The sequence below is a fragment of the Anabas testudineus genome, chromosome 9 (assembly GCF_900324465.2).
Source record: "Anabas testudineus chromosome 9, fAnaTes1.2, whole genome shotgun sequence".
In the NCBI taxonomy this organism is placed as follows: domain Eukaryota; kingdom Metazoa; phylum Chordata; class Actinopteri; order Anabantiformes; family Anabantidae; genus Anabas; species Anabas testudineus.
Window position 1 is genome coordinate 12,073,780 of NC_046618.1, and position 22,719 is coordinate 12,096,498.

At 39.4% G+C, this 22,719-nt stretch overlaps 2 protein-coding genes across 6 annotated transcripts; one reads left to right on the forward strand and one right to left on the reverse strand.

Moving 5' to 3' along the window:
* Positions 1-12: 12 nt before the first annotated feature.
* On the reverse strand, positions 13-13,956 carry git2a (G protein-coupled receptor kinase interacting ArfGAP 2a). 5 transcript variants are annotated; one of them, XM_026344029.1, is made up of 21 exons: positions 13,437-13,956; positions 10,648-10,781; positions 10,217-10,329; positions 9,952-10,057; positions 9,786-9,872; positions 9,563-9,693; positions 9,352-9,446; positions 9,078-9,123; positions 8,567-8,618; positions 8,401-8,473; positions 8,223-8,320; positions 8,022-8,133; positions 7,784-7,926; positions 7,542-7,691; positions 5,524-5,772; positions 4,547-4,636; positions 3,079-3,161; positions 2,758-2,949; positions 2,404-2,535; positions 1,794-1,857; positions 13-1,425 (listed from the first exon to the last, which is right to left on the reverse strand). In XM_026344029.1, exons 1-21 carry the CDS (start codon positions 13,486-13,488, stop codon positions 1,213-1,215), a joined length of 2,415 nt encoding a protein of 804 aa, XP_026199814.1. In that variant the 5' UTR covers positions 13,489-13,956; the 3' UTR covers positions 13-1,212. The 5 variants fall into 5 exon arrangements, with proteins under 5 accessions (XP_026199814.1, XP_026199810.1, XP_026199812.1 ...); XM_026344025.1 differs by lacking the exon at positions 2,404-2,535 and having other exon boundaries at positions 13,437-13,951; XM_026344027.1 differs by lacking the exons at positions 2,404-2,535; positions 5,524-5,772 and having other exon boundaries at positions 13,437-13,949.
* Positions 13,957-14,743: 787 nt separating this feature from the next.
* Positions 14,744-20,770, forward strand: ankrd13a (ankyrin repeat domain 13A). The gene is made up of 15 exons (XM_026344031.1): positions 14,744-15,228; positions 16,063-16,198; positions 16,525-16,649; positions 16,759-16,804; positions 17,120-17,263; positions 17,369-17,558; positions 17,736-17,802; positions 17,897-17,978; positions 18,060-18,121; positions 18,208-18,338; positions 18,444-18,601; positions 18,686-18,817; positions 18,902-19,062; positions 19,197-19,261; positions 19,396-20,770. The coding sequence occupies exons 1-15, from the start codon at positions 15,121-15,123 to the stop codon at positions 19,604-19,606; spliced, it is 1,818 nt and encodes a 605-aa protein (XP_026199816.1). The 5' UTR covers positions 14,744-15,120; the 3' UTR covers positions 19,607-20,770.
* The last annotated feature ends 1,949 nt before the right edge of the window (positions 20,771-22,719 follow it).

Below are 22,719 nucleotides of genomic sequence, written 5' to 3' on the forward strand. Positions count from 1 at the left end.
ACCACAAAAGACTAAAGTTATAAATTATGTTTATTTAGAAAATAATTACTTTTCCAAAGTGCAACTTAACAGCTGCATCACATACATCCCTGCACTCCTTTCAGGTGCAGAGAGGGACATTACCTTGATCAGATTTCAAATGGACAATGAACTCTGAAAACACTTGGTGAAGATGAACTTTGGGTTACACAATAATGCACGAGACGTCTAGAGTTCTATCCCATTTGTTGCACATTAAATACAAAACTAGCAGCAACGGAACAGAGCACAAAACAGCTGAACATACATACAGTATGGCTATAGCTCTAAATGTCCTGTAACGTCACCAACACTGCAGTGACACACATGATGGCAGAATACAGTGCAATGTGGAGCCTGTTTAAAACACCAAACCATTATAACTTAATACAACACCCTGGTGCTGGTGAAGAACATAGCTTGGCCCCTGAAGGAGTGTTATTTGCATTCACTGACTTGACAAACAGGCTCACATAAATAGCTGTACACTGCAGACTGGATTACACTTTGACAGGGAACAAACCATATAAATAGCTTTTTTGATGCAACAAACATTAGCATTGCAATTACAAAATGTGCATAAATGAACTTTTCCAACATTTGATGGTCATTTTGTTTTTGAAGAATAAACTTTACAGTATGATTATGTTTGCACAGTGCAATTATTGAAAGGAAGCTCCTTTAGCTACAAGAGTGTACAATAGCATTCAATGACAGTAGATTCATGACTCATTTATGGCTTTTCAGCATACATATCTGGCTTTGGGCTGACGACATTAATCCGTATCATCATATGGATTTACTGTACTGTGCTTAATTCTCTCAATGAAAGGTATTTACGGATTATTAAAGATTATTTGTAACTAAGAGCCGATTTACTCTAATTGTCCAAGAGTAATCTAGAAATCATCTCTTCCCCAGCTTACCAGCTGCTGCCTGGTGTCCAAACGGAAGGTTTTATTTGCCTCAAAATGTAGTGTGCTATTTCAACAGCTGGGTATCCCTAAGTAAAGTTGCTGACTATTTCCCTTGACATTCAGATTTTATCCAGAGTTGTTTTTAAATAGTATTAATACTTAACCATAAATAAAAAAGAATGCATGCATATACCACAAATACAAAAACAGCAAAGTCATTTAAAAAATATACGAACACAACTGAGATGCTAATGGCTTTGCAGCCCTGTAAGTGCTGTTAGTTGGTATTCTCCTTTGTGGTGATGGTGACAAGCTGCTTGGCGGCCTTGGCAATGTCATAAGCACATTGGATGACCTGCTGGGTGACCAGCTGCATGTCCGGCCCTGGGCAGCCTTCTGAGGGCAACGCCTTCCTGCACTCACTCTGAAGCCGGTATGCACTAGAAGTCAACAAGCGCAGAGAGGCTCTCACAGTGTCTGAGCGTGGCTTCTGCAAAGGAACATTAAAATATCTTGATACTCATGGAAATAGTCAATGCAACAATAAGAGCATATCCTCAGAGAGAGCATATCCTTAGAGAGAGCATATTAACCTCTGCTGCTCTAAAACCCAATCTGACCAGAACCTTCTGGTGCTTTGTCTACCATACACTCCTTTTAACACACTTAAGTATATAAATATATATATGAAGTATATATATTAGTTAAGAGTCAACAAAAATAATACTAGAAATATTGTACATTAAAATGCAGATAATTGTGTTTGTAAATCCTTTAAAATATTAATAAATATAAATAAATTAAAAACTAGTTGACTGATTAATTCAAAACAAATTATATGCAAGGCTGTTTCCTTACCTTGGGAAATAGGGCGGCCATTTCTGTTACAGCCACATGTATTCTTTCTGAGCAGGGTATGAAACTGTGAGGAGAAAAGATTTGGTAATGAGCTCAAATCTCAAAATTATAGAATGAATATTATTAAAAGATCAACAACCAAAAACTATTACATGCAAGTCCACTTAGAGAGTGGGGTGCTCTAAAGTCGCTTTTACAACACACCGTGCGGCATCATGTTCAACCTAATGTTAATCAACTAAAAACATGCCATTTAACATTTAACACTCATTTTATTGCACACATTTTTAGCATTGTAAATACAGAGGTCCTCAATTCGGCATCATCCTTTTAGGTATTTAAAAAATATGGCTTCATAGTAGAAACAACATTACGCTGTTACATCATTCTGTTACACTCAAATCTAATGTTAGCTCTATATCTAAAGTAAGTGGCATAGATGTAACTTAGTATCCATCAACTGACTGAAATTACTTCAAACTTCAAAGCACATCCAAGAAACAGAGACAGCTTGTTAGCAGGTGAGATAAAGGAAAAGGGCGAGGCAAAACGGTGTGAGGGAGAGGAAAATAAAACTGTGCCTGGGAGGCAGGGACAGAAGCCAGAGTACCAGGAGGTGGGATCAGGGGACCGGAGGCTGAGCGGCTGAATGGGAGGGGAGGCCTTCTCAGCCCAGGGCACCAGAGTGCTGAAACATCCCAGGCTGTGCCTGAGCCGCCGCACACCTTCACGCTCACATGGTCTGCTCACAGATTGAGGGACGGGGACCGCAACGCCAAAACATCATAACAGCAGAACAGAGTGGAAGTAGAATGAGGTGGACTCAAGGCAGCAGAAAAAGTGGAAATGATCGAAGGGGAAAGGTACTAAACATAATTATAATGACTGTAAGAGGAACTTGATGTTTAAAAATGGAGGCTGGGCAATGAAAGCTACAGAGCTCTTTGTCTTGACTCATTCTGACCTGTCGTGTTTGTTCTCCTGAGCAGCTTGCAACAGGTCTTGGATATTCTTGGTGATCTGCTCAGTTTTGCGGATGACATCCTCCGTGCTGGGAAGCGTGGGATCTGACTCCATCTCCAGATCATCCAGTTCAGGGATAGAGCTGCCCTCCCCCAGCCAGCCACTGCTCCTCAGCCTCCCCCTCCTGCACAGACTGAAAATCACAACAAATTACATCTACTGCCAAAACCCTGCTTATTTATCTTACTCTAAAGACAAAGCAGTGTGTAATTTAACTTTAAACGTTCAACTGAAGTCAGAAAACAAATAAACCTTCCCTTACCCTGAATCGTCCATCTCAGATTCATTGAAGGTGTTGTCATAGTCACTTTCTGGCATGCTGCTCTGCTTCTCTAACTTTGAGGCCTAGAAGGGAAAGAGAAGACAATAAAACTAATAATATCTTGTGCAAAACGTCCCGTGTCACTGACAATATAAACCAAAAACAGCTGCAATGAAGTCACAGTATCAACTCTGCACTTCAAATCGATGAGGAACTATTGTAACTGTCAACACCAAATTTGAATATAAAACAAGTAAAAGCAATGCAAAGGCCTCGGAATGAAGTTTGCCAATAAAGCTGTGAAGCAAGAGCACGAAATTCATTTAAAGCATCGGATACAGGATTAGTAAAACAGTTAATGCAGAGTTCAGACATAATGCTGACTTGTTTGAAAGAGACCTGTCAGTCATCAAATGTTAAAATGTGTACATTTCTGTAAGAAAACTTTAGAACTCCTGAGGAAGTTGTTGATTCACAGGCGCCAACAAAAAGCCAATACTATGAATCAGCAACACATGGCTAGAAGCATTACATCAGAACCGGGACACACAAGCTTTACTCATTCTCCAGCTTAAAGAGAAGCAGACCCTCAGGGGATCATAATTTGAGGGAAAGTAAAACTGAATCACACAAAGCAAAACTGTTAAAGTTGTGCTGCACTGTGCAAAATGTCTTATCTCAGACTCAAACTACATTTATAAACCGGAAGCAGAAGCAAACAAGTGTAGTCAAAATGCTGATTGTACAACACGTCCATACCCTTTCAGTCAAAATGCTTCAGTTGTGTGCAGCACAAAATGCAACGAAGCACACATCAGCCAGCCTCAGGAGATGTGATTACCATAAATATTTACATAAGTCTTTGCTCTGAAGCATCAATCTTCTTGGGCTAAACAACTTGTGGATCAGTACAGTTTTAGGGGAACTACTGAAGAAAGTGAGTGCATGCTGTAGAGAAGTTACTGTGCAAAACAGCCAAGCTTTTGTTGTTGGAGACGGAGTAAACTTCTCTTTATGCTAAGTGTAAACTCCAAACTGGATGAGTTCAACAACTGAAGATGTAAAATATACTCACAAAGTGGGGACTGCTTTATAAAAATATTACTAACTAACATGAATCAAACTTTTTTTCCCACCCATCATCCTGCTGCTGCACACGTTTCTGGATTAAATAAAGAAAGCATTAAAATGATAAGAGCCTGCATCTCAAATGCAACTTTCTGCACAGCGGTCAGAGCTCAGGTTTTGCGTGTGCAAAACCGCACACTTTATTAACTGCACAATGAGGATGATGCTGATGAAGGCAGGTATCTGATGGTGAGGGTTGGCTCATGCAGCAGGGCACATAAGGAGCAGCATATGGAGGACAGTGGAACGTGAGGGAGGAGGAAGGGATAGAAATGGTAAAGTGCTTCAAGTGGATTTGCCGCCTTCCACAAGGTGTGGACCAAGTGAGGATGTACTTAACCTTTTGAATACTTTCATCCTTCGACCAAGACAAGGTGGATGGAAATGAGGGGAGGGATGAGGAGGTGGTCACAAAATCGCCCTTTTCCCTCTAAAGACAGGTTCAAATCACATTTTAAAGACAATTTTTTTAAATAAATAAAACATTTATGCAAAGTAAAAAATAAGATGAGATGTTCCACAGGTCTTTTGAAACCAGTTTTGACTTATCAGATACTGTATATTGAGAATGGAGATGATGCAAAACTACATCTGTACAAGTACAGACAGACAGACAGAGTTTTTAATTAGAAATGATAAAATTAAATAATTTTAAAAGAGTGGGTTAAAAAAACTGTGGGCAATTTAAAGGAGTTAAATTTGTTTTAACAGATCATAGTCATACATTTATTCCCTTAAATGTATCAACTCCAACCCATTACCTTTCAGATCAGACCAGTGTGAAAACTATGATTCAAATTAATCTGCATAAATATCTTCTGTTTTTTTTTTTACTTAGAGGGAAAATCCAAACACTAATGAATATAAAGTGAGTGATGTGTGAATGTATCATGCATTACAAAAACACAGAGTATTTGTATGGCAGTTTTAATGCTTCATCAACATTAAACACAGCACAAACCTTCAGAGTTTATAATACCAGCATCTCCTTGCTTGTACAACTAAGCTCGGAAGCAACACTCCAGTGAACAACACGTGTGCGATATGTGCAGATATCCTGTCGAGTGTTTCAAAACGCCACAATTTGGGATGTGAATAGATGTATTTAAATGTATGGAATTGTGCTTTTGGATGATTTAGCCTCTGACGTATCAAGCACTACCCAGTCGCAAACAAGCAAGGAAAAACATAAAAAAAAAAAAAAAAAACAGGCAGAGATAAAGGTTTGCAGACAGGGTGAAGACGTGAGGGAAGGTCATGGAAAGAGGGCAATTGAGAGGAAACGGCAAAGGAGAGCAGGGAACAGGTCTTACTTACATGAGGTGGGAATGGTTGCAGGGTGGGGATACCTTCCTCTGGGTAGGGAGTTTCTCCTTTAGGGAGATAAGGCTTCAGGCCTGAGCCGGTCTCATACATAGACATGGGCCGGCTAGCCCGCGCTGACTGCCGGCGTTTCAGGGCTGAGGGGCTGGAAGGGTCAGGGAAGTCTGAACCGCTGGGGATCTGATAGATATTGGTTGTGACCTGCCGCCTGAGAGAGGTGTTCTCACTTTGCAGAGATTGCAGCTGGAAGAGATGTCAGCAATACACTAAGAGGTGCTCTCAGCAAAGCAAGCTTTGTTCCCTGTCCTGATCTACTGTTTCTTTACAGTATACCATTTCAGCTTTATCCCATTTCTCCTCCAAATATTTATTTTAGTGCACTGACGGCCTGCTGCCATCAGAATGCTCAAAGTCACCTAAATATGCCAATGTTTTCATGTGGCAGAAATAAAACGTATCATTGTAGATGTCATACCATTTGAAGACCTGTGATTTGAATTTTTGGTTAAAGAAACTTCAGTCAATATTTGGATACTGCTCTCACACAAAATAAAAAAAACATAGCAAAACCTATGTCTCATGGCAATGAACTTAAGAAAGCTTCAGAAAAAGTTTATTGACTATTGGCTGAGCTTGATTACTCCTACGGGAAAATGTAAATGTAACTCACTACATTTTCCCATAAGAATAGCTTTGTATTTTACTACAACTGTAGTTTATCATCCTTATGATTGTTACTAGGACTGTTCACAGAGACAAATTCACATGAACAAGGCATCATCGACTATCTAAAATCACAGAATTAACCTAAAATTTGCTTTGGGAGGGAATTTCTCTTGGTCTAAAGATGCAAAGCAAGTGATAAGCAAGCGATAGATTGTTGCATAGGTAAGTAACACAGGTGCAGATCAAGTCAAAGATGTAGCTATAGTATAGACAGATTGACTCAAGAATTATGGGAAGATAAAGGCTTTCAAGAAGAAATTGCCTTCAATAATGCAACTCCTTGCATTCAATGCAGAGAAATACGAGATACTGTGTACTGATCAGTAAAAGTGGATAGATCTGTCCACTGAAATGTCATCAACTGTAAACAATGAAGCTAATACGTCATAACAGGCTGTGTGTTCTGCAAATCTGTTCAGACAGTAAATGCTACAGCGTTGTAGTATTTACTGTCTACTGTCAGGGAGTAAGAGAATGATCCTGAGTGCAACCAAGAGAGTCACCCCAATAAATAATGGACATATGATCTGCATCCTCCTTCAAAACAGCCAAATTAAAGCGTTTAACATAAGAAAACATCAGTTTAACTAAAAAGGAAGATGTAACATGCTTAGAAACTCTATGAATCAGCAGTTTGTTTAAACAGAGTAACAGTATCAGCTAAGGCATATGCTTTCTATGAAATAACATCAGAAAACAATAAATCCACAATTAGAAAAGAATATTACTAAAAAAAACTGAAAATCATCCAAAAAAAAAAAAAATGCAGTAAACACACTTTACGTGATGAAGAAAGGCGCACACATACTATTACAGTTAGTCATTGTCAACTGAAAAAAGGATTAAAAAACACTGTTAATCACATCATGCTATTTTCATAAACATGCACGTTAGTAACATTAGTCAAAATAGCTTTAATTTACGCATTACAAAAAGGAAAATAAACTGTTTTTGTTGTTAACTGGTGCAAAGATGCACTTTTCAAATTCTGAAACTCAAAACAAATGAACAAGAAAAAAAATCTCCAGTTTACATTCAAGCTGTGAAATTGAACATGCTGGCCAAAACAGAGGGTGGAGCAGAGCAGGGTGTCACAGCAGCCTTATCTTGCAACAGATCATTCTTATTCAGGTGGCTCAGCCCTCATTACAAGCCACAGGCTGGGCCTCCACACCAAAGAGAGAGAGAGAGAGAGAGAGGGAGAGAAGAGCTCTGATGACCGCTGTGGCCCCCACTCAGTCCGGCCCCCAGTGTTAGTGAACTTATTGGTGGAGCGCACCGGATACCTTTTTCTGCATCAGCCTCAGCTCATCGCTCAGGTTGTTGTTGGCTTTCATGAGCTTCTGGATCTTGGCTTCAGAGGCAGAGAGCGCATTTTTCACCTCCATGTATTCTTGCATAGTAATAGGGCCATCGGAGACGTCGGAGTCCAGACTCTGTTGGAAAAAGAGATGAAAAACAAAACACTAATGGTACCTGGAGGGAGACATATAATGACATATAATTAGAGAAAGTGATGGCACAATACCTTGGTCCTTGCTCCTTTGCTCGAGGGTAGCTCTTGATCTGTATCCTCATCAGACGCTACACTATCATAGTCAGGCTGATCATTGTCCTGGCTATCACTACAATGTCTGACAGGAACACTCTTCAAAATAAGTTCAACATTTTCTGGAATTAAGAGGCACAGGAAGAAATACGTATGTGTATGATACAGAAAATATCCAGCGTCAGTAAGATTTTGAAATAAACATTTGGACACTGACCTTTGGGACTAGTGACTGAATTTCCTTGTTGTCTGCGCTTAGCATCACTTAATATGTCAATCACGAGAGTTGCAAATTCATGTGCATTAAATCGTGCAAGCTTCTGTCTTCCCTATTAAAAAAAAAAAATCAATGTTTACTGTAATGGCAAAGTAAAAAATGAACCAAGAGACAACTGAAAATTGTTCTGTAAAGATTTGCCTGGTTTCGTGTTGATGAATACTCTGGATTCACAGGAAGGAAAGGCACCACGTTTGTCTCCGTCACCAGGGTGCTGTGATTCTGTGTGGCCAACCACACTGCAAGTAACACAGTAGCAATGAATGTACTGTTCTGATTTGTGCACTTAGCATGGATACAAGAGCACAAAAATCTTTACCAGCATCAGTCTCTCGTCTGTCCACCTCGTCATACACATCCATGGCCAGCTCCTCAAATAAGTGATTACTGAGCTACATTAAAACAAGGAAATGAAACAGACACCAGTCAAAGAGGAAGAACGCTCAGCACAGTGGAACTAAAAAATAAAAAAGTTCAACACTTACAGACTGTAGTTTCTTCTTTGCTGCTTTGGCCAGTTCTGATAAATCTGCACTGCTACAAGCAAAATATACTCTCATAAATATTTGCTGCGGAACCATTAGGTCTACATGCTGCATACTTCACTCTGACCCATACTTACATATTCCTTATCCATTATAAGTAAGCAATGAAAAAGAATAAATGTAACATTCAAAATTAAGACAAACACCAGTGGTTGTGGTACAAAAGACTTTAAAGCAATTAAAGTTTGATATTGCAGTTGTTTGCAAAGAACTTCAAATACATGGTGCAATTACAGAGCTTCTGGGTATGTAAACTTCTTCAGTGGATCTGTTTCCACGAGTTTAGATAACACATGCTGCAGTGAGCTCATCAGCAAGTCAGAACAAGCCTTAGAACAAAAATACAACCATTCACCACTGCCTCACTGCACTCACGTTGATGCCTTGATTCAAGTTAAACCCATTTAGAGACAAGTCCCTTAATATCAACTTTCAGCTTTTACTTTCTTACCTGTCAGCCATTTGTGGAACAATGAAATGCTGGCCATTTTTATGTTCTGAAAGGAACAAGAAATTTCTTGATGACTGTCAAAAGTAAGAGACAATACTTAAAGTTTCTGTTAAGCATAATTGTGAAGCATGTAAACTGAAGTACTAGCTTTCTCACTTATTGTAGTGCTGATCAAAACTTTGCGTTTTTCGTTACAGCCCCAAATGCACACTTTATCTGATGCACTTCTTTTTGAACACAGTGATTTTAGCTGCAGGTGTCTCTTGCTTCATACCTGGTTTTCTCCCACAAAGGTAGAATGCCAGGCGATCAGTTAGTTCATACTGAATCTCCACCAGTCTATCTGCCAAGTCATGATGGCCAGCTTCCCTACAAAAGCATGTCACAAACACTGAATGACAATTCAAAGGGTGAATGGCCCAAATTAGGTGTGAAAGATTATCTGTTTGAATAACAAAAGATACAAACATTAGAAATTAACCAACCTTGCATAATCAATGGGAGTTTTGCCACTGCTGTCAAGGGCTCCAGGATCTGCCCCATAAACAGTTAAGAGTTCAGCCTGAGATACCTGCCCTGCCTTTGCAGCTACATGCAATGGAGTGTTTCCTTTTTCCTACAGAAGAGGTAAAGGTAAAACATCAAATCAACAGAAACACCTTTGCAAAGACGAAAATTAAGGTTTTATGTAGAGTGGATGAATCTTACAGGGTGAAAAAAATTTGCTTGTGCTCCCAGAGAAAGCAGTCTCAAACAAGTCTCGAGATTCCCAGTGCGTACACTCGAGTGAAGTTGCTGAAAAAATAAACAACTAATAACAATACAGCTTCTTTTAGTTTTCTCCTAATCACTATGAGTAGTCATTTCTCATTACCTTGCTTAAATCCTTGGCCGTTGTGTTGTCATCCTCCCGGCAAGGCATGCGATGTACAAATGCCAGCATTTGATATTTGGCTCTTATAAACTCTGATTTGTTTGGGCTTTTGAGGGTCACATGAAACACAGAGGTTAAAAGACAAAAAAATGAAAGGAAATGAAAGAGAACACAGCACTTATTAACACTGACTGTTTTTGTTTATTAAATTAACATTTAGTGAATAACAGTACTCCTTGATTACTTTCAAACAGACTTCACTCACTGCAGTTTGTCCTGAGGATTGGCCTTGCGTTTTCCACTCATCACAGACGCAGGGTCCAGAAGGGAGTGCTCCCATATTGAATTTGCACCATTGTTGTATAACGTCTGAACCATCTATAAGAAATGTAAAAACATGAATCCTATGAAATGTAGAGACTGTAGAATGCTGACTTACTGTTTGTGATTCTCGTCCTGAACAAACACTTTCTATATTTGGACTAAATCAATACACCTTGAGCCAAGATACAGGCCTGCAGAATTTAAAACCACAGAAATATAGATTGTGTGCAAGGATGACATGACTTCAAGGCATTTTACAGTAGACAATTTAGCCTGAGCATTAACTACAGTTAACTACATCACCGATGGGAATATAAAACAATGGAGAACAGGTGAATATAAATTTAACATTATCAAGTGTAAGGTTATTACCTGTAGCTGTGTAGGAGGCCATGGTGTGTGTGTCAGGTGGCGGACTTGAGAGCTATGTCTTCCCAGACTTCGATGAACACTGCAGCACTCATCGCAAATCAACACACCCCTATTCACTGAGGCCCAGCGAGGTTCTGCAAGAGAAAACCACAAAGTAGAAATTAATGTCACTTGCAGTGATCTCACTGATGAATCACAGTGGTTTAAAGATGCAATTTAAGGAGAAGCTAAAAGCATATTGAATCTCTGGCTCTCAGAGGCTTGATTTGGTCTAGCTTATCTGTAAATAATTTCAGTTGAGTCAGGAATTTTGTCATCTCCTCTCTTCATGCTCAGTACCAATATTTAAAATCAGTAACATGCTGATCTTAATACCCCATTTCTGTTTATTCTGAATAACACACTGGACCCCTCAACGAATACAAGAGAAAGACCAAAAGCAAATCTTAAAGACTAATGATTACTAACAAGAACTGGCCTTTGTGTAGCGCTTAATCATTGTCCATAAATTACTATAAAGACATCCGTAAACCACAGTGATGTAGTGGTGTAGGACCTAATGAATACACAATTTATTACTAATTTATTTATATAATTTGCTAAAATTTTTGGTGTTTCCTAGTTGTTACCAGTTGTTTTAAGATCCATGTCGACATTAAGATGAAATTAGCTCAGGGTCAATTGGCATGAACAGAGAAAAAGGAGAGAAACAAACCAAAATGTTGCTGGTTACAGACTTTTATGATGCATTTTAAGAGAAAGCAAAAAACTGAATGATGCCTCTAAATTCCCTGGAATAATTATTTACACTAATATAACACGAACAGTTAACATAAAGTAGGGTACAAATATTACACAGTGAGATTTATGCTAGGCCAGCTTAAATTATAATATGATGTTTGAAGGAAGGTGTTAGACCACATGCAGACTGACACAGTATAACAAAAGTAAAAAGAGAAACTTCAGGAGACTGTGATAGGTGTAGCCGTAACAGGCATTATGAGACCTTTTAGGCACAGTAATGCATTGTATAAAAAGGAAGTAAAGGCTTGGGTTGAAGCACCTCAACCTTATTGTTGCGTAACAGAGCAGCTTCCTCTTTCAAAACATTGTAAAAAATAACCAACAAATGCTGTTCAGAGGGTTTGCACTGCATAATAAGGTGTTGAAATTGGTACAAAAATACACTTGTTATCTTCAGTAAACGCTGTATATAATGTGCATAGGAAATACACTTTATCTAACTTAAAAGTTACACAGTTGTTCTGTCCACTGTCTATACTAAGACTCTTCTGGTCGCAAAGTTCTCAAGACCAGAAATACTGTAAATCCATATGACATATGACTCTGATAGCAAATAAACTGTTGAGAAGATTGAGCAGCTGGCACTAAGACAAGACAGACAGCGAACACTAAGTGTCTTAGCAGCAGCTGAAGTGTAGGAGGAACAGCTGCAAAGGTTGCTAGTCAGATTCTAGCACCTGGTCCCCTGAGTCTGCTACTAACTTCCTCTTCACCCAGACCTGGGTGCTGCTGACAAGCCTCTTTTACTCTTTCCTCAACAAGTGCTGCTAAATTTAATACCACATCTTGAAACTCTAAAAATATTCATACCCAACAACTGGTAAGGCAAAGTGGGCCAGCTGCTGTGGAGATCTGGGGTATTTAGCTAGTATGAATGACATAATGAGAAACAAGATACTAAAACTTGAGTAACTGTGAGTTTTTAGCATGTTTGTTATAGTGTTTCTTGATTCTTATGGTGCAGTAACACTAAAACAATGTATGCTCTATTGTTGCAGTATATCACATTTACAGCACACTGTGGTGTCAAAATAGAAAAAAAAAAAACTTCTGTATTGAAAGCATGCGGTCAATTCACTCAGCATCCTGTTTTGCTTCCTGTGCCTGCTGAAAAACATCACGTCATTTCTATATAAATGAGATGTCTGAAAGTACTTTTGAGGGTTTAATTGAGGAGGATTCATTTAATTATTTTCTCATCTGTACCATTTCTTTCATCTACAGATAACAGTACTGTTCAACCCTCAAAAACATTTTAGATTGAGGATGTATTCTTTAATCTTTTCACTAATACGTTCATGAAATTATGATTCGCAATCATATAGTGAATGGGAAAAGTCGAATGAATAAGAAACGGATTAAGCAGTTATATCTTATCAAAACAGGTAGTACAGTATAGTCACACGATGCCAACATGGTGAATGGCCTGTCTTTTACTCCAAAATTCATGTGTGGTGTATGAAAAGTACACTTGTACACAAGAAGTAACGTTACAACCAGGCTGACTGAATAATGCAGACAACCTAGGTGAACTTCAGACATGGCAGAGAGCAAGTATTTCCCTGCTAGTCTATGTTAAGCTTTTATAATGGCTTACTTGTAATTATATATATATATATATATATATATATATATATATATATATATATATATATATATATATATAAAGTGTCTGACTAATTAAAGTGAGTTAAAGACAGTTAAAAAGTTAAAAGACAGCTGCTGTAGGTCTAATTGCATATTCAAACAAGAGATATGGCTTTAGTTACTTGTTAATAACACTAACAAGTTTCCCTGTTGAAAGAGGAGTAACCTGCATGGCCAAAATACTGCAAAGAAGAAAGCAGCGTGGGCCAGCCCTGATAATCCTATTTAACTACAAGTGTGAAGTACAAGGCTTTGGTTTACTGAGCCTAAGGACCAAATGTCTATTGAAAAATAAAAGCTAACAACTGAATGTGCATGGACGGTCTGGACTTGCTTACCTGGAACACTGCAATCAGCGCAGACCTCAGTGTTTCGCAGGCGTTTAGACATCCTTTACCCAGGAAGAAATGTCTCTTTACAGCGAACTGAGTGCTGGGTCCGTTAAGCTAACCATTGATTACTCTGTGTGGATGCCTTCCGCGTTAGCTAGACTTAACCTAGCTAATTAAAACAACCCTAACAAGGACTTAACGCTAACTAGAACTATTAGCCTTTTCGTTTTGGCTAACGTTTGCGCTGCAACCATTATACTGTGTAAATATTATAGCATTACCCCTGGAAGTAGCTAAACCGCTTGACTTGGCTCCTGACTAGCTAACCAGCCTGTGCCCGTCTGCTAGTTGAGTCCTGAGCGTCTGGTAGACAGAAGCAAACCAACGAGCAGCTGTTACGACGGTGACCTCCTTAGGTGGGTCACTTTCCCCAGGTGTGTGCCTCTCAGGAAATAAAATCGTTGTTATAACAATAACACAAAAACATGGTAATGAAAACGCATTATGGAATGAGCAACTCCAATGGTGGCTCTGATTTTACAGCTACAGTTATGAATAAAACACAAGTAGCAGACAATATGTTTGATGTTTAGGCGGCGCATAGCCTGACAGACCTATCGTAGGGCATAGAGGCCCAGGCAGGAGTAAGAGGTGGGTTTGATCTATTCACCATGTGACACGGTACAAAGAGTAGGTTTTACAACTAATGGGAGGGTGCAGGCTGGATTTACATTCATAAAACATAGCACCATCAATTAATTGTATTCAAAATAAACGTCGAAAATATTATAAATAATAATAATACACATGTGACAGGTGGGTCAATTTACCAAGTATTAAAGCTATGTGTCCACACAATGACATCAGGCACCAAACATATGTTGATAGAACAAGCCACCACATGTTGATAAAAGTAAGCTGTGATTCACATTGTCTGACGCCACAGATGTTTTGACGCTAAATGTTAAAGTAAATTAAAGTATAAAGTATTTTACACATCATTACGCTGACGGTAAAGTGTCGGATTTTCAACCTCCCTCTCTGCGACATAAAAGGAGCTGGTGTCATTTCGACGTTATAAGCAAAATAGATATTTATTTCCTGTAGTGTTTTGTTTTGTTTATTATTTCAGGACCCAGTTGTGTTTAAAATGAACCATTTAACACGTCAAAGTGAGAATGAAGTGAATTCAGTTATTGTACTTAGATTGAATTTTTTGCGAGCCCCCCCCCTCCCCCACATGTTGAATGGTTGCGCCCAAACTGGAATTGACCATTCCGATTTCTAAAGACCAAATATTTATTTACAAATGACTTTTACGTCGTGTATCGACAAAATAAAATAGTGTATTACTCCTAACCTACCTTCTTTTTTAAATGTGGTCGGTTATCTGTTTTAATTAGGTGACACTGACTACGCCGTGGGTCTGTTTATAGCTACGACACCCCTGTCGTTATCGGGTACTAGTCCTGGTACTTCCTTGTTCAAAAGTTTTATTTAGGGGAGAGCTCGGGGAAAGTTGTTCACCGGTTTGGATATTTTCTGCCGTGTTGTTGTCACATCTCAAGGACATGGATCATATTTATCGTACAAAGTGGCACAAATAGCGTGGAGCTGTCGCGGTTTTCCCCATGGCTGTAATCATTAGGAGCTGGCTAACGTTGCACTGAGAGGCTCCACAAAGAGGAAGATGTCCAGGGCTAACGTTAGCGAAGACATCCGAGCGCAGTTTCCCCTGCACTCCGCCGTGTGGGAGAATGATTACAGGAGGCTGGAGGAGCTCATAACCTTACCACCGGTTGGTAAAAACACCGAACTTGTTGCTGACCCACACACCCATGCTAGCTAGCTAGATGAAGCCAGGACTGAAATCTCCGTAGCCACCCGGTGAAAGTAGGCCGGTGGTGTGACAGATGCTCCACACGGTCATAAAACGCTTGAAATGTTTATGGAGATGAATAAAAGTTAACGATTCACGAGCAATACGTTTAAGTTTCATGTTAATTCATTAGTCATAGTTCATTATTGCTGTACGATTTGATTGCTTGCTGTGCTACAGGCTGCAAATCCGATCTGATTTGCCTCATTGTTGTAGTAGAAATGTCGTAATGGTGATGATGTTTTCTTTCCTGTCAACCGTGCCATAAACTAATCTAACAAGTTATTACTAAGTATTATACATTTTTTCAGAGGCGATACTCCTCACATATTCTTCTTCAGAGTAACTTATCACAGGTTACACTGCCTATTGTTGGAGTACAATCTATTCGCACTAATTTATCTATTTGTTATTAGTGTTACCCAAAAGTGCTGATCAATAATACATTGACCTAAGCAGCATGATTCATGAGTACCAGACATGATGCTCGGTGTTGTCAGTGTACTGACCACTGCTTTACTACATCATTCTTAGGGATGACCTACATTGGAAGATGTGAAACTATAACATTATGACTCATAAAACAGCATTGCTTTCAGTTAGAAGTGAATGACTATAACAAGGTTAAACAGGCTCCTTTGTTCATGTAACTTGTTTTCATGTCCATAGCACAGTATTTAGTGTAACCAAGTGGTTTTGCTACACAAATAAAAGTGCAGTGGAAACATGTAAGTCTCTCTTTGATTTCCGTAGAATGACATCGAGGCCGTGGATCCCAGAGGTCGGACACCTCTGCACTTGGCCGTGTCACTCGGTCACCTAGAATCAGTGAGAGTCCTTCTGAGACATGGTGCTGAAGTGACTAAAGAAAACGCCAAGAATTGGACAGGTTAGTTATAAAACTGGCATAACAGAAAAGGTTTGCTATGATATTGTGAGTGTTTGGTTACCATCCCTTGCTAATATGCTTTTCAAGGACTCATGGGTTGTTGAATCACTTAGCTCTCTCTTTAAGCCACACATCATCTGGTGTTAATGGGGTTTCTGGTAGAAATGCATACTGTCCTCTAAAACTGAAGTAAAACAGTTTCACTTTCCTTAGATGTTACCGTCATTGTGGAGGTGCTTTTAATGGATGCTTACTACTTCTGGTGAACAGATGCTGTTATCTTAAAAGGTTTAGTGGTTTGTTTATACTTCTCTGTGTTTGCGCAGTGCTGCAGGAGGCAGTAAGTACTGGAGATCCAGAGATGGTTCAGTTGGTGCTTCAACGCAGAGACTACCTCAAAGCCTCCACTGCTCTGGGAGGAGTGCCTGAGCTGCTGTCAAAGATCCGAGAGGTTTTACTCAATATATTATTTCTAATTGTTTTATCATTCATCTCCATCTGTTCTTGGAAACATTTACTGGAAAAGGGACTTATTTCTCTGCGTATGTTTTCATCTGCAGTCTCCAGACTTTTACATGGAAATGAAGTGGGAATTCACCAGTTGGAGTAAGTTCTTGTAAAGTACTCTGTGTGTGTATGTTGACTGTTTATCTAGGGTATGCTGGTTATCAGTGTTTTTATAAGATAAAGAAAAAGGTATCTGCAAGTGTTCTAATGCAGTACCCTGTCGTGTAATATCTACATACAATACAAAGTCTTTGCCAGCAAGTGCTCTAATCAGGTCATACAGGTAACACTACATACCTGTTACTTGTCATGTGAAGCATTTAATTTGGTTTAGGAATGACTGAGTCACACTGTTTCTCATGTGATATACTTTTTCTTTCCTTCATGGGACCTTTATATACTGTTGTTTTACAGTCCCTCTCGTGTCCCGGGTTTGTCCAAGTGATGTTTGTCGCATTTGGAAACGTGGCGCCAACCTGCGAGTGGATGCCACTCTTCTTGGTTTCGAAAACATGACCTGGATCAGAGGGCGAAGAAGCTACATCTTCCGAGGAGATGGTGTGTGTTTTACTCTAACACTCAAAACTAAAAGAGTTCAAGTTCTTTTTATGATTTATACTATTTCTGTAAAATGTTTTAAATCTAGTGACTGTATTTTTACAGATTCATGTGCAGAGTTGATGGAGGTGAACCATGATGATCAGGTAGTGGACACTGAACGCTTCAACATATCCCAAGAAATGGAAGAAGTCACTCTTGAGTCAATGCAGCCAGCTGAACAGGAAGTTGCCAAAAGGTTGACTACCCCAATTATCAACACTTACCTGGACACCAAGGATATTGCATTTGAGAGGCAAGAGTCACACCTTTTCTGATGTTCTTTTCCCCAGAACATGCACACTTAATTTCCTTTGATCAATCCAAAAACAAATTCTACAGTGTAAGCAGATTTCACGAGACTTGACAGCTCATGGCATTTTCACTGAAGGATATTATGGATTTATGGTAATCACAAATGTGTTTTTCTCAGGAGCAAGTCTGGGATATGGGGCTGGAGAACTGACAAAACTGAAGTGGTTAATGGATTTGAAGCAAAGGTTTGCAGAAATGACACACTATCCATACTGCAACTGAACATTATACAGGCTGTGTGTAATGATGTCTGACATCCTATTCTGGATGTTTTCTCAGGTTTTCAGCGTTAACAATGTAAGTGTAGTAATCCGGACAAGGACGGAGCACCTTACAGATGAGGAGAAAGCAAGAATAAAAAGTATGTGTAAAAGATTCTCCAACTGAGTAACAAAAATATATTTAATTACATGAAATTAGAGTCGATTCTTTTTATTCATAGGTGAAAGAAACATTCTGGAGTCTCTACTGGGGACTGTGGAGCAGCACATAAGTGCACAAGGGGTAAGGTGTGCAATCAGTAATTTCATAAAACCTATGTGTTTTTCCCAACTTTCCAGCTGGTTTCATATGATTGATTGTCTTTTTAGGATCTTACTCTTGAGTATGCAACTGCCAACAATCCCACTGCCATCACTCCAGAGGAATATTTTGATCCCAATTTCGACCTTGGGAACAGAGACATTGGCCGACCCATCGAACTGAGCATTCGAACACAAAAGTAAGACACATCATTTAAGGTTATAGTAACCCAATACTTTAATTGTCACAGCTATAAGTTTTGTGCATGTTTGAACAATGTTTTCTGTAACCTTATCTCACTCAGATTCAAAGGTACATTGTGGATGAGTGAGGAACATCCTCTGTCACTGGTGGAGCAGGTGACCCCCATTATTGACCTCATGGCCCGCACAAGTTCCCATTTCGCACGACTACGAGACTTTGTAACCCTGAAATTTCCTCCTGGATTTCCTGTTAAAATAGGTATGTAAGGCGACACTTAAATATGCATTTTATTTTCTCTTCTGTTATCTGTTTTTTCCCATCTTCTGTGTTGTTTCCTTGTAGAGATTCCACTGTTTCATGTGCTGATTGCCAGAATTACATTTGGTAATGTAAATAAATGCAGTACTGAAGAGGAAGCAAACACCACCCCAGCAGCCACACCAACCTCCTCAGGAGAAGATGAAGAAGCTGCAGGTAGGAATGCAGCCAGTGTAACGACTGTATTAAATACAAAATGCATTTCTCTGATTTCTAAACCGCTTTTTGGTGTTTGTCCAGCACTGAGTTTGTTTCAGGTGTCTCCTGAGGTGTTTGAGGTGCCTGTAAATTACCACCGCAGAGGAGGCAGCCGCCACACACCCATGTCCAACAATGATGAAGAGCTTTTGCAGTATGCCATCCATCAGAGTCTCCTTGAGTCACGTAGTGCCACAACCCAGGTCATAGCAATCATCACTCAGCTGGCAGTTATATCGCCACGCACAAATCTTTTATCATTTTCCCACATTTTCTTGATTTTGCATTTCTTTGCGTCACGTGCCATAAGTCACTCCTTTTGTTTGTGTCATTGTAGGAGGGGAGCTGGGAAGATGTTCGTGGAGATTTTTCTGATGTAATACCGAGTAGTCAGAGTGACAGGTAAGAGGACAGGTTACGGTTGCTAGCATAGCAGTTTGGTTTCCCTACTTGCTAGTCCTACAGGAATTTAGATGGCTCTGTATGTGCAATATAAAATTGCTCAATCTCACTTTCCTCTCTCAATGTCATTCTAGGAGTATCCCAGAAGGGGTGCTAGTGGAATATGAAGAGACTTCCAGCCCTTCCAGCTCTGTCTCCGTCTCTGCGTCTGCCTCTAGCCCTGACTCTGACCTCCGCCTGGCCATGGAGCTCTCTGCACGAGCTCAAGAAGAAGAGGAAAAGATGAGAAAGCAGGAGGAAGAGGAACTGGAGAGAATATTGCAGCTATCACTCATGGAGAAGTGAAAGGAAGAAGAAGAGGGAATAATAATTTAACTTTTTAAGATCCAGAAGCAACCACCACACCTCAACTATCCTAGCCACAGTCATCTATGCAACTGCAGATTTCTTTCTGTAATGGATCATTCTTGCACAGGCAATATCAAACCCTCGGTATCCAATATTTTCCAATAGGTATTTTTGCCGAGAGCATTCTCCTTTATATATTTGTATCTCAGCATAGTGCATCTTCATCCTTAACCTCTATTCGTGGACTCTGAGATAATTTCAAGTGGGTTCTTATTTAATTTTTTCCCAATTCAGAGTCACAGCAGCAGCCCTTTTATGTAGATCATATGTGTATCTGGAATGGGGTCAAATCTATGTAATTATGTTCCTGTAAAATCTGACAGCTCAATCTAAATTTCAAATGGTGTTGACACTGAAATATGGCAGATGCAGTCGGGAAAACTGTTGTTTTTTTATCTTCCTCGTAACTGTCGCCTCTCATGTTCAGAAAGCTAGAATGACAACAGCTATTTCTGTAGACTAAATTGACATATTTACATGTAGGTCCTTCTGACAGTCACTTTGTGGAGGACTATTGGTTCATTAAACAACGGAAATCTCAGGGTTCCAACTTTTCTCTTTACTTTAGAATTAGCTGTAAAACATTTGGAAATTGTAGCCTGGTCAAAACTTTTTTTTTTCTGTTAGTGAAGATCCTTGTACTTTATGAATGTACACTCTATGGATTGGAAAACGAAAGCACGTTGCTGTGAAAGAAACTTTAATGCCGCTGCATGGGAATGTAATGTCTTTTTTACAATATGGATGGGGCTTTTACTTTCCTAGTCTGATTTTTACATTTTCTCAGATTCCATGGTGACAAAATACTTAGAGCAGTTTTGTCACCGTCATTATTCAAAAATGCAATAGCAGAGACCAGTCGATCTGTGGATTTACTGCCATGTTGCAGAGATTACTCTAGCTCCCAAAAGCAGTCTGCCTTCTGTAGCCACGAATGATTCTAGCCCTCCGAAGAAGAAAGAGCAGCACAGACTGAAAGATCAAGCATGTGTCTTCAGCATGTGCCAATTGGTTGCTTTGCCCTGATAACGTTTGATGGCGACGAGGAGTGGTACCTCTCACACTAAATCTTTTAAACAGATTTTTTTTTTCCTTTAATCTTTTAAAAACAAGGTGAGAAGGTTTCAGGTGTACGCAGGTGATGCTGAGTAACATGCATTAACCACTATAGTTGATTTCACTGACAACCAACCACTTAATAAAGGTCTCCCTGTGTTGCTGTGTCTGAATTTCAGGGGCTTCAGTGGAACAACTACTAACTGTAATGATCAAGTTGCCAAACTGCTGAACAGTCGACTTTAAAGAGGCTGGCTTTGTTAATTTAATGCAGATCTTTGTAAGTCACCATTCAACCTGCAGAGTTTTTTTTAATATGTTAAAGTTTTAAGAAAACATGTCTGTTTCAAAATGTTGTTTCTAAAATAAAAGCACTTTATTTCCACGAGGACTAAATGTGACTTAATCCATGTACTTTATATACAGAACTAGAGAAAAGGACGTGGATTTTAATATTGTGTAATATGATTGTTAGGCTCTTCTTACAAATGTGAAGTTGTGTTATCCCTAGAAACAAGACAAGAAAAGCTTACATGCTTGATCTGTTTAGCTACTAGGTAGCTTACTGATCCGGTTTCAGTTGAAAGCACTGTCTAGCTTTTAGCCTTACAAATAAAATACACATAGTTACACCTTTTTGTTTATATTGAATTATTAATTAAATTAATTATAATTAAACATAGATTCACACATTCACACATGTAGGAGAAACAGGTTTGGTTTACCATTTAATTTTAATGTGGAGTAATCAGCACTAACACTAGATTTAAGCCTTAAAGCAAACATTTAGTGAAACAAGATGCAGCATTTATTATGTTTAGATATGAAACACAAATAAATAAAACAATGTGACATAAAGGCTTAGTTTACAGTGACTCATGTTACTGGGTGTCAATCCAGTGTCTGTTGGTTTAGAGAACAGTTCAAATTAAACTACAGCAGAGCAGGTGTCATTCTTATGTGATGGATCTGATTTCATGACAGAGGATGAAACGCCACCTAACAGCTGATGGTGCAGTCTGGGTGTTTCATTGAAGCTTGTAGGCAGGTAGCTGCAGGTCCCCCCGGTCCCGTCCGGAGGCGATGAGCGCCTTGGTTCAGTGCTGGACTCACTTTTACAACTGTGACTGCACATTTGGGTCCTTCTCTCCTCCAGGTTTCACCGGCGGTTCAGCGGTTTGTACACGCAGACAGCCATGATAATCATCAGGACCAGCAGGACAGCGAGGACACTCCCCAGCGTGACTGTGGGGACAAAAAGACAAGCTGATCACAGCCTATAACAACAAAGACACAGGCTGTTGAAGGGGATGGATTTACTGGATTTACTGGATTTAACTGTCCTGTTTTTAAATCGCTGCCAATATAGAATAAGATTTAAACGACGTCTCTGAAACCTGTTATTGTGTCACCATCACTGCATTTTTCGTTTCCACATCGGGTCTCACCTAAATTCTGCTTCTGTAAAACCACATACGCTCTCTCAGTCAGTTTGGAGTCCTCGGCTTGGCCCCTTACTAAAACACTAAAACACACGATCACAGCTTGTGAGATGAGAGGCAGCATCTTAGCAGCGATGGAGGCTGGAGGCTGGTGGTGGTGATGAGGGGAGTGAGGCGCTTCTTCTTCCGCTGCAGGATCTGGGTCCTAAGGCCGCTGGGTTTGTGGCTCGACTCTAGATTAGATGACAGAAGATTAATTGCCATTTACTCTGAGGCTTAATAATTTAACATTCACTACTTTATCTTAGGAATCAATGATTCCCTGGATAGAAGTGTGTAACTTGCTACTCCTTGTTTGATTTGTTTTCTAAATAAGTGTACTTCTCTGAGTGGAAGTCCACTCATTTAGGCAAGAACAAATTAAAGGAGCAGGTGGTAATTACAAATGCTGGTGGATATTTGTTTTTTTTAAATGTTGGTTGCAGTTTTGTCAATGATGTTGGACTGCTAAAATTTGCAAATAGCCTTTTTAAATTTTAGAATAAACGCCGC

Bases quoted from the DNA above. Each gene is read 5' to 3' on its own strand.
- git2a (XM_026344029.1), bottom strand. From the start codon at position 13,488: ATGTCTAAACGCCTGCGAAACACTGAGGTCTGCGCTGATTGCAGTGTT. The intron at 5,773-7,541 runs GTATCCGGTGCG...CATCTCTTCCAG, and splicing joins TGAGGCTGATGCAGAAAAAG to CTGCAATCTCTGCAAAGTGA. The intron at 1,426-1,793 runs GTAAGGAAACAG...GTTCCTTTGCAG, and splicing joins TGGCCGCCCTATTTCCCAAG to AAGCCACGCTCAGACACTGT.
- ankrd13a (XM_026344031.1), top strand. From the start codon at position 15,121: ATGTCCAGGGCTAACGTTAGCGAAGACATCCGAGCGCAGTTTCCCCTG. The intron at 18,818-18,901 runs GTAGGAATGCAG...GTGTTTGTCCAG, and splicing joins AGAAGATGAAGAAGCTGCAG to CACTGAGTTTGTTTCAGGTG. The intron at 19,063-19,196 runs GTCATAGCAATC...GTGTCATTGTAG, and splicing joins CACGTAGTGCCACAACCCAG to GAGGGGAGCTGGGAAGATGT.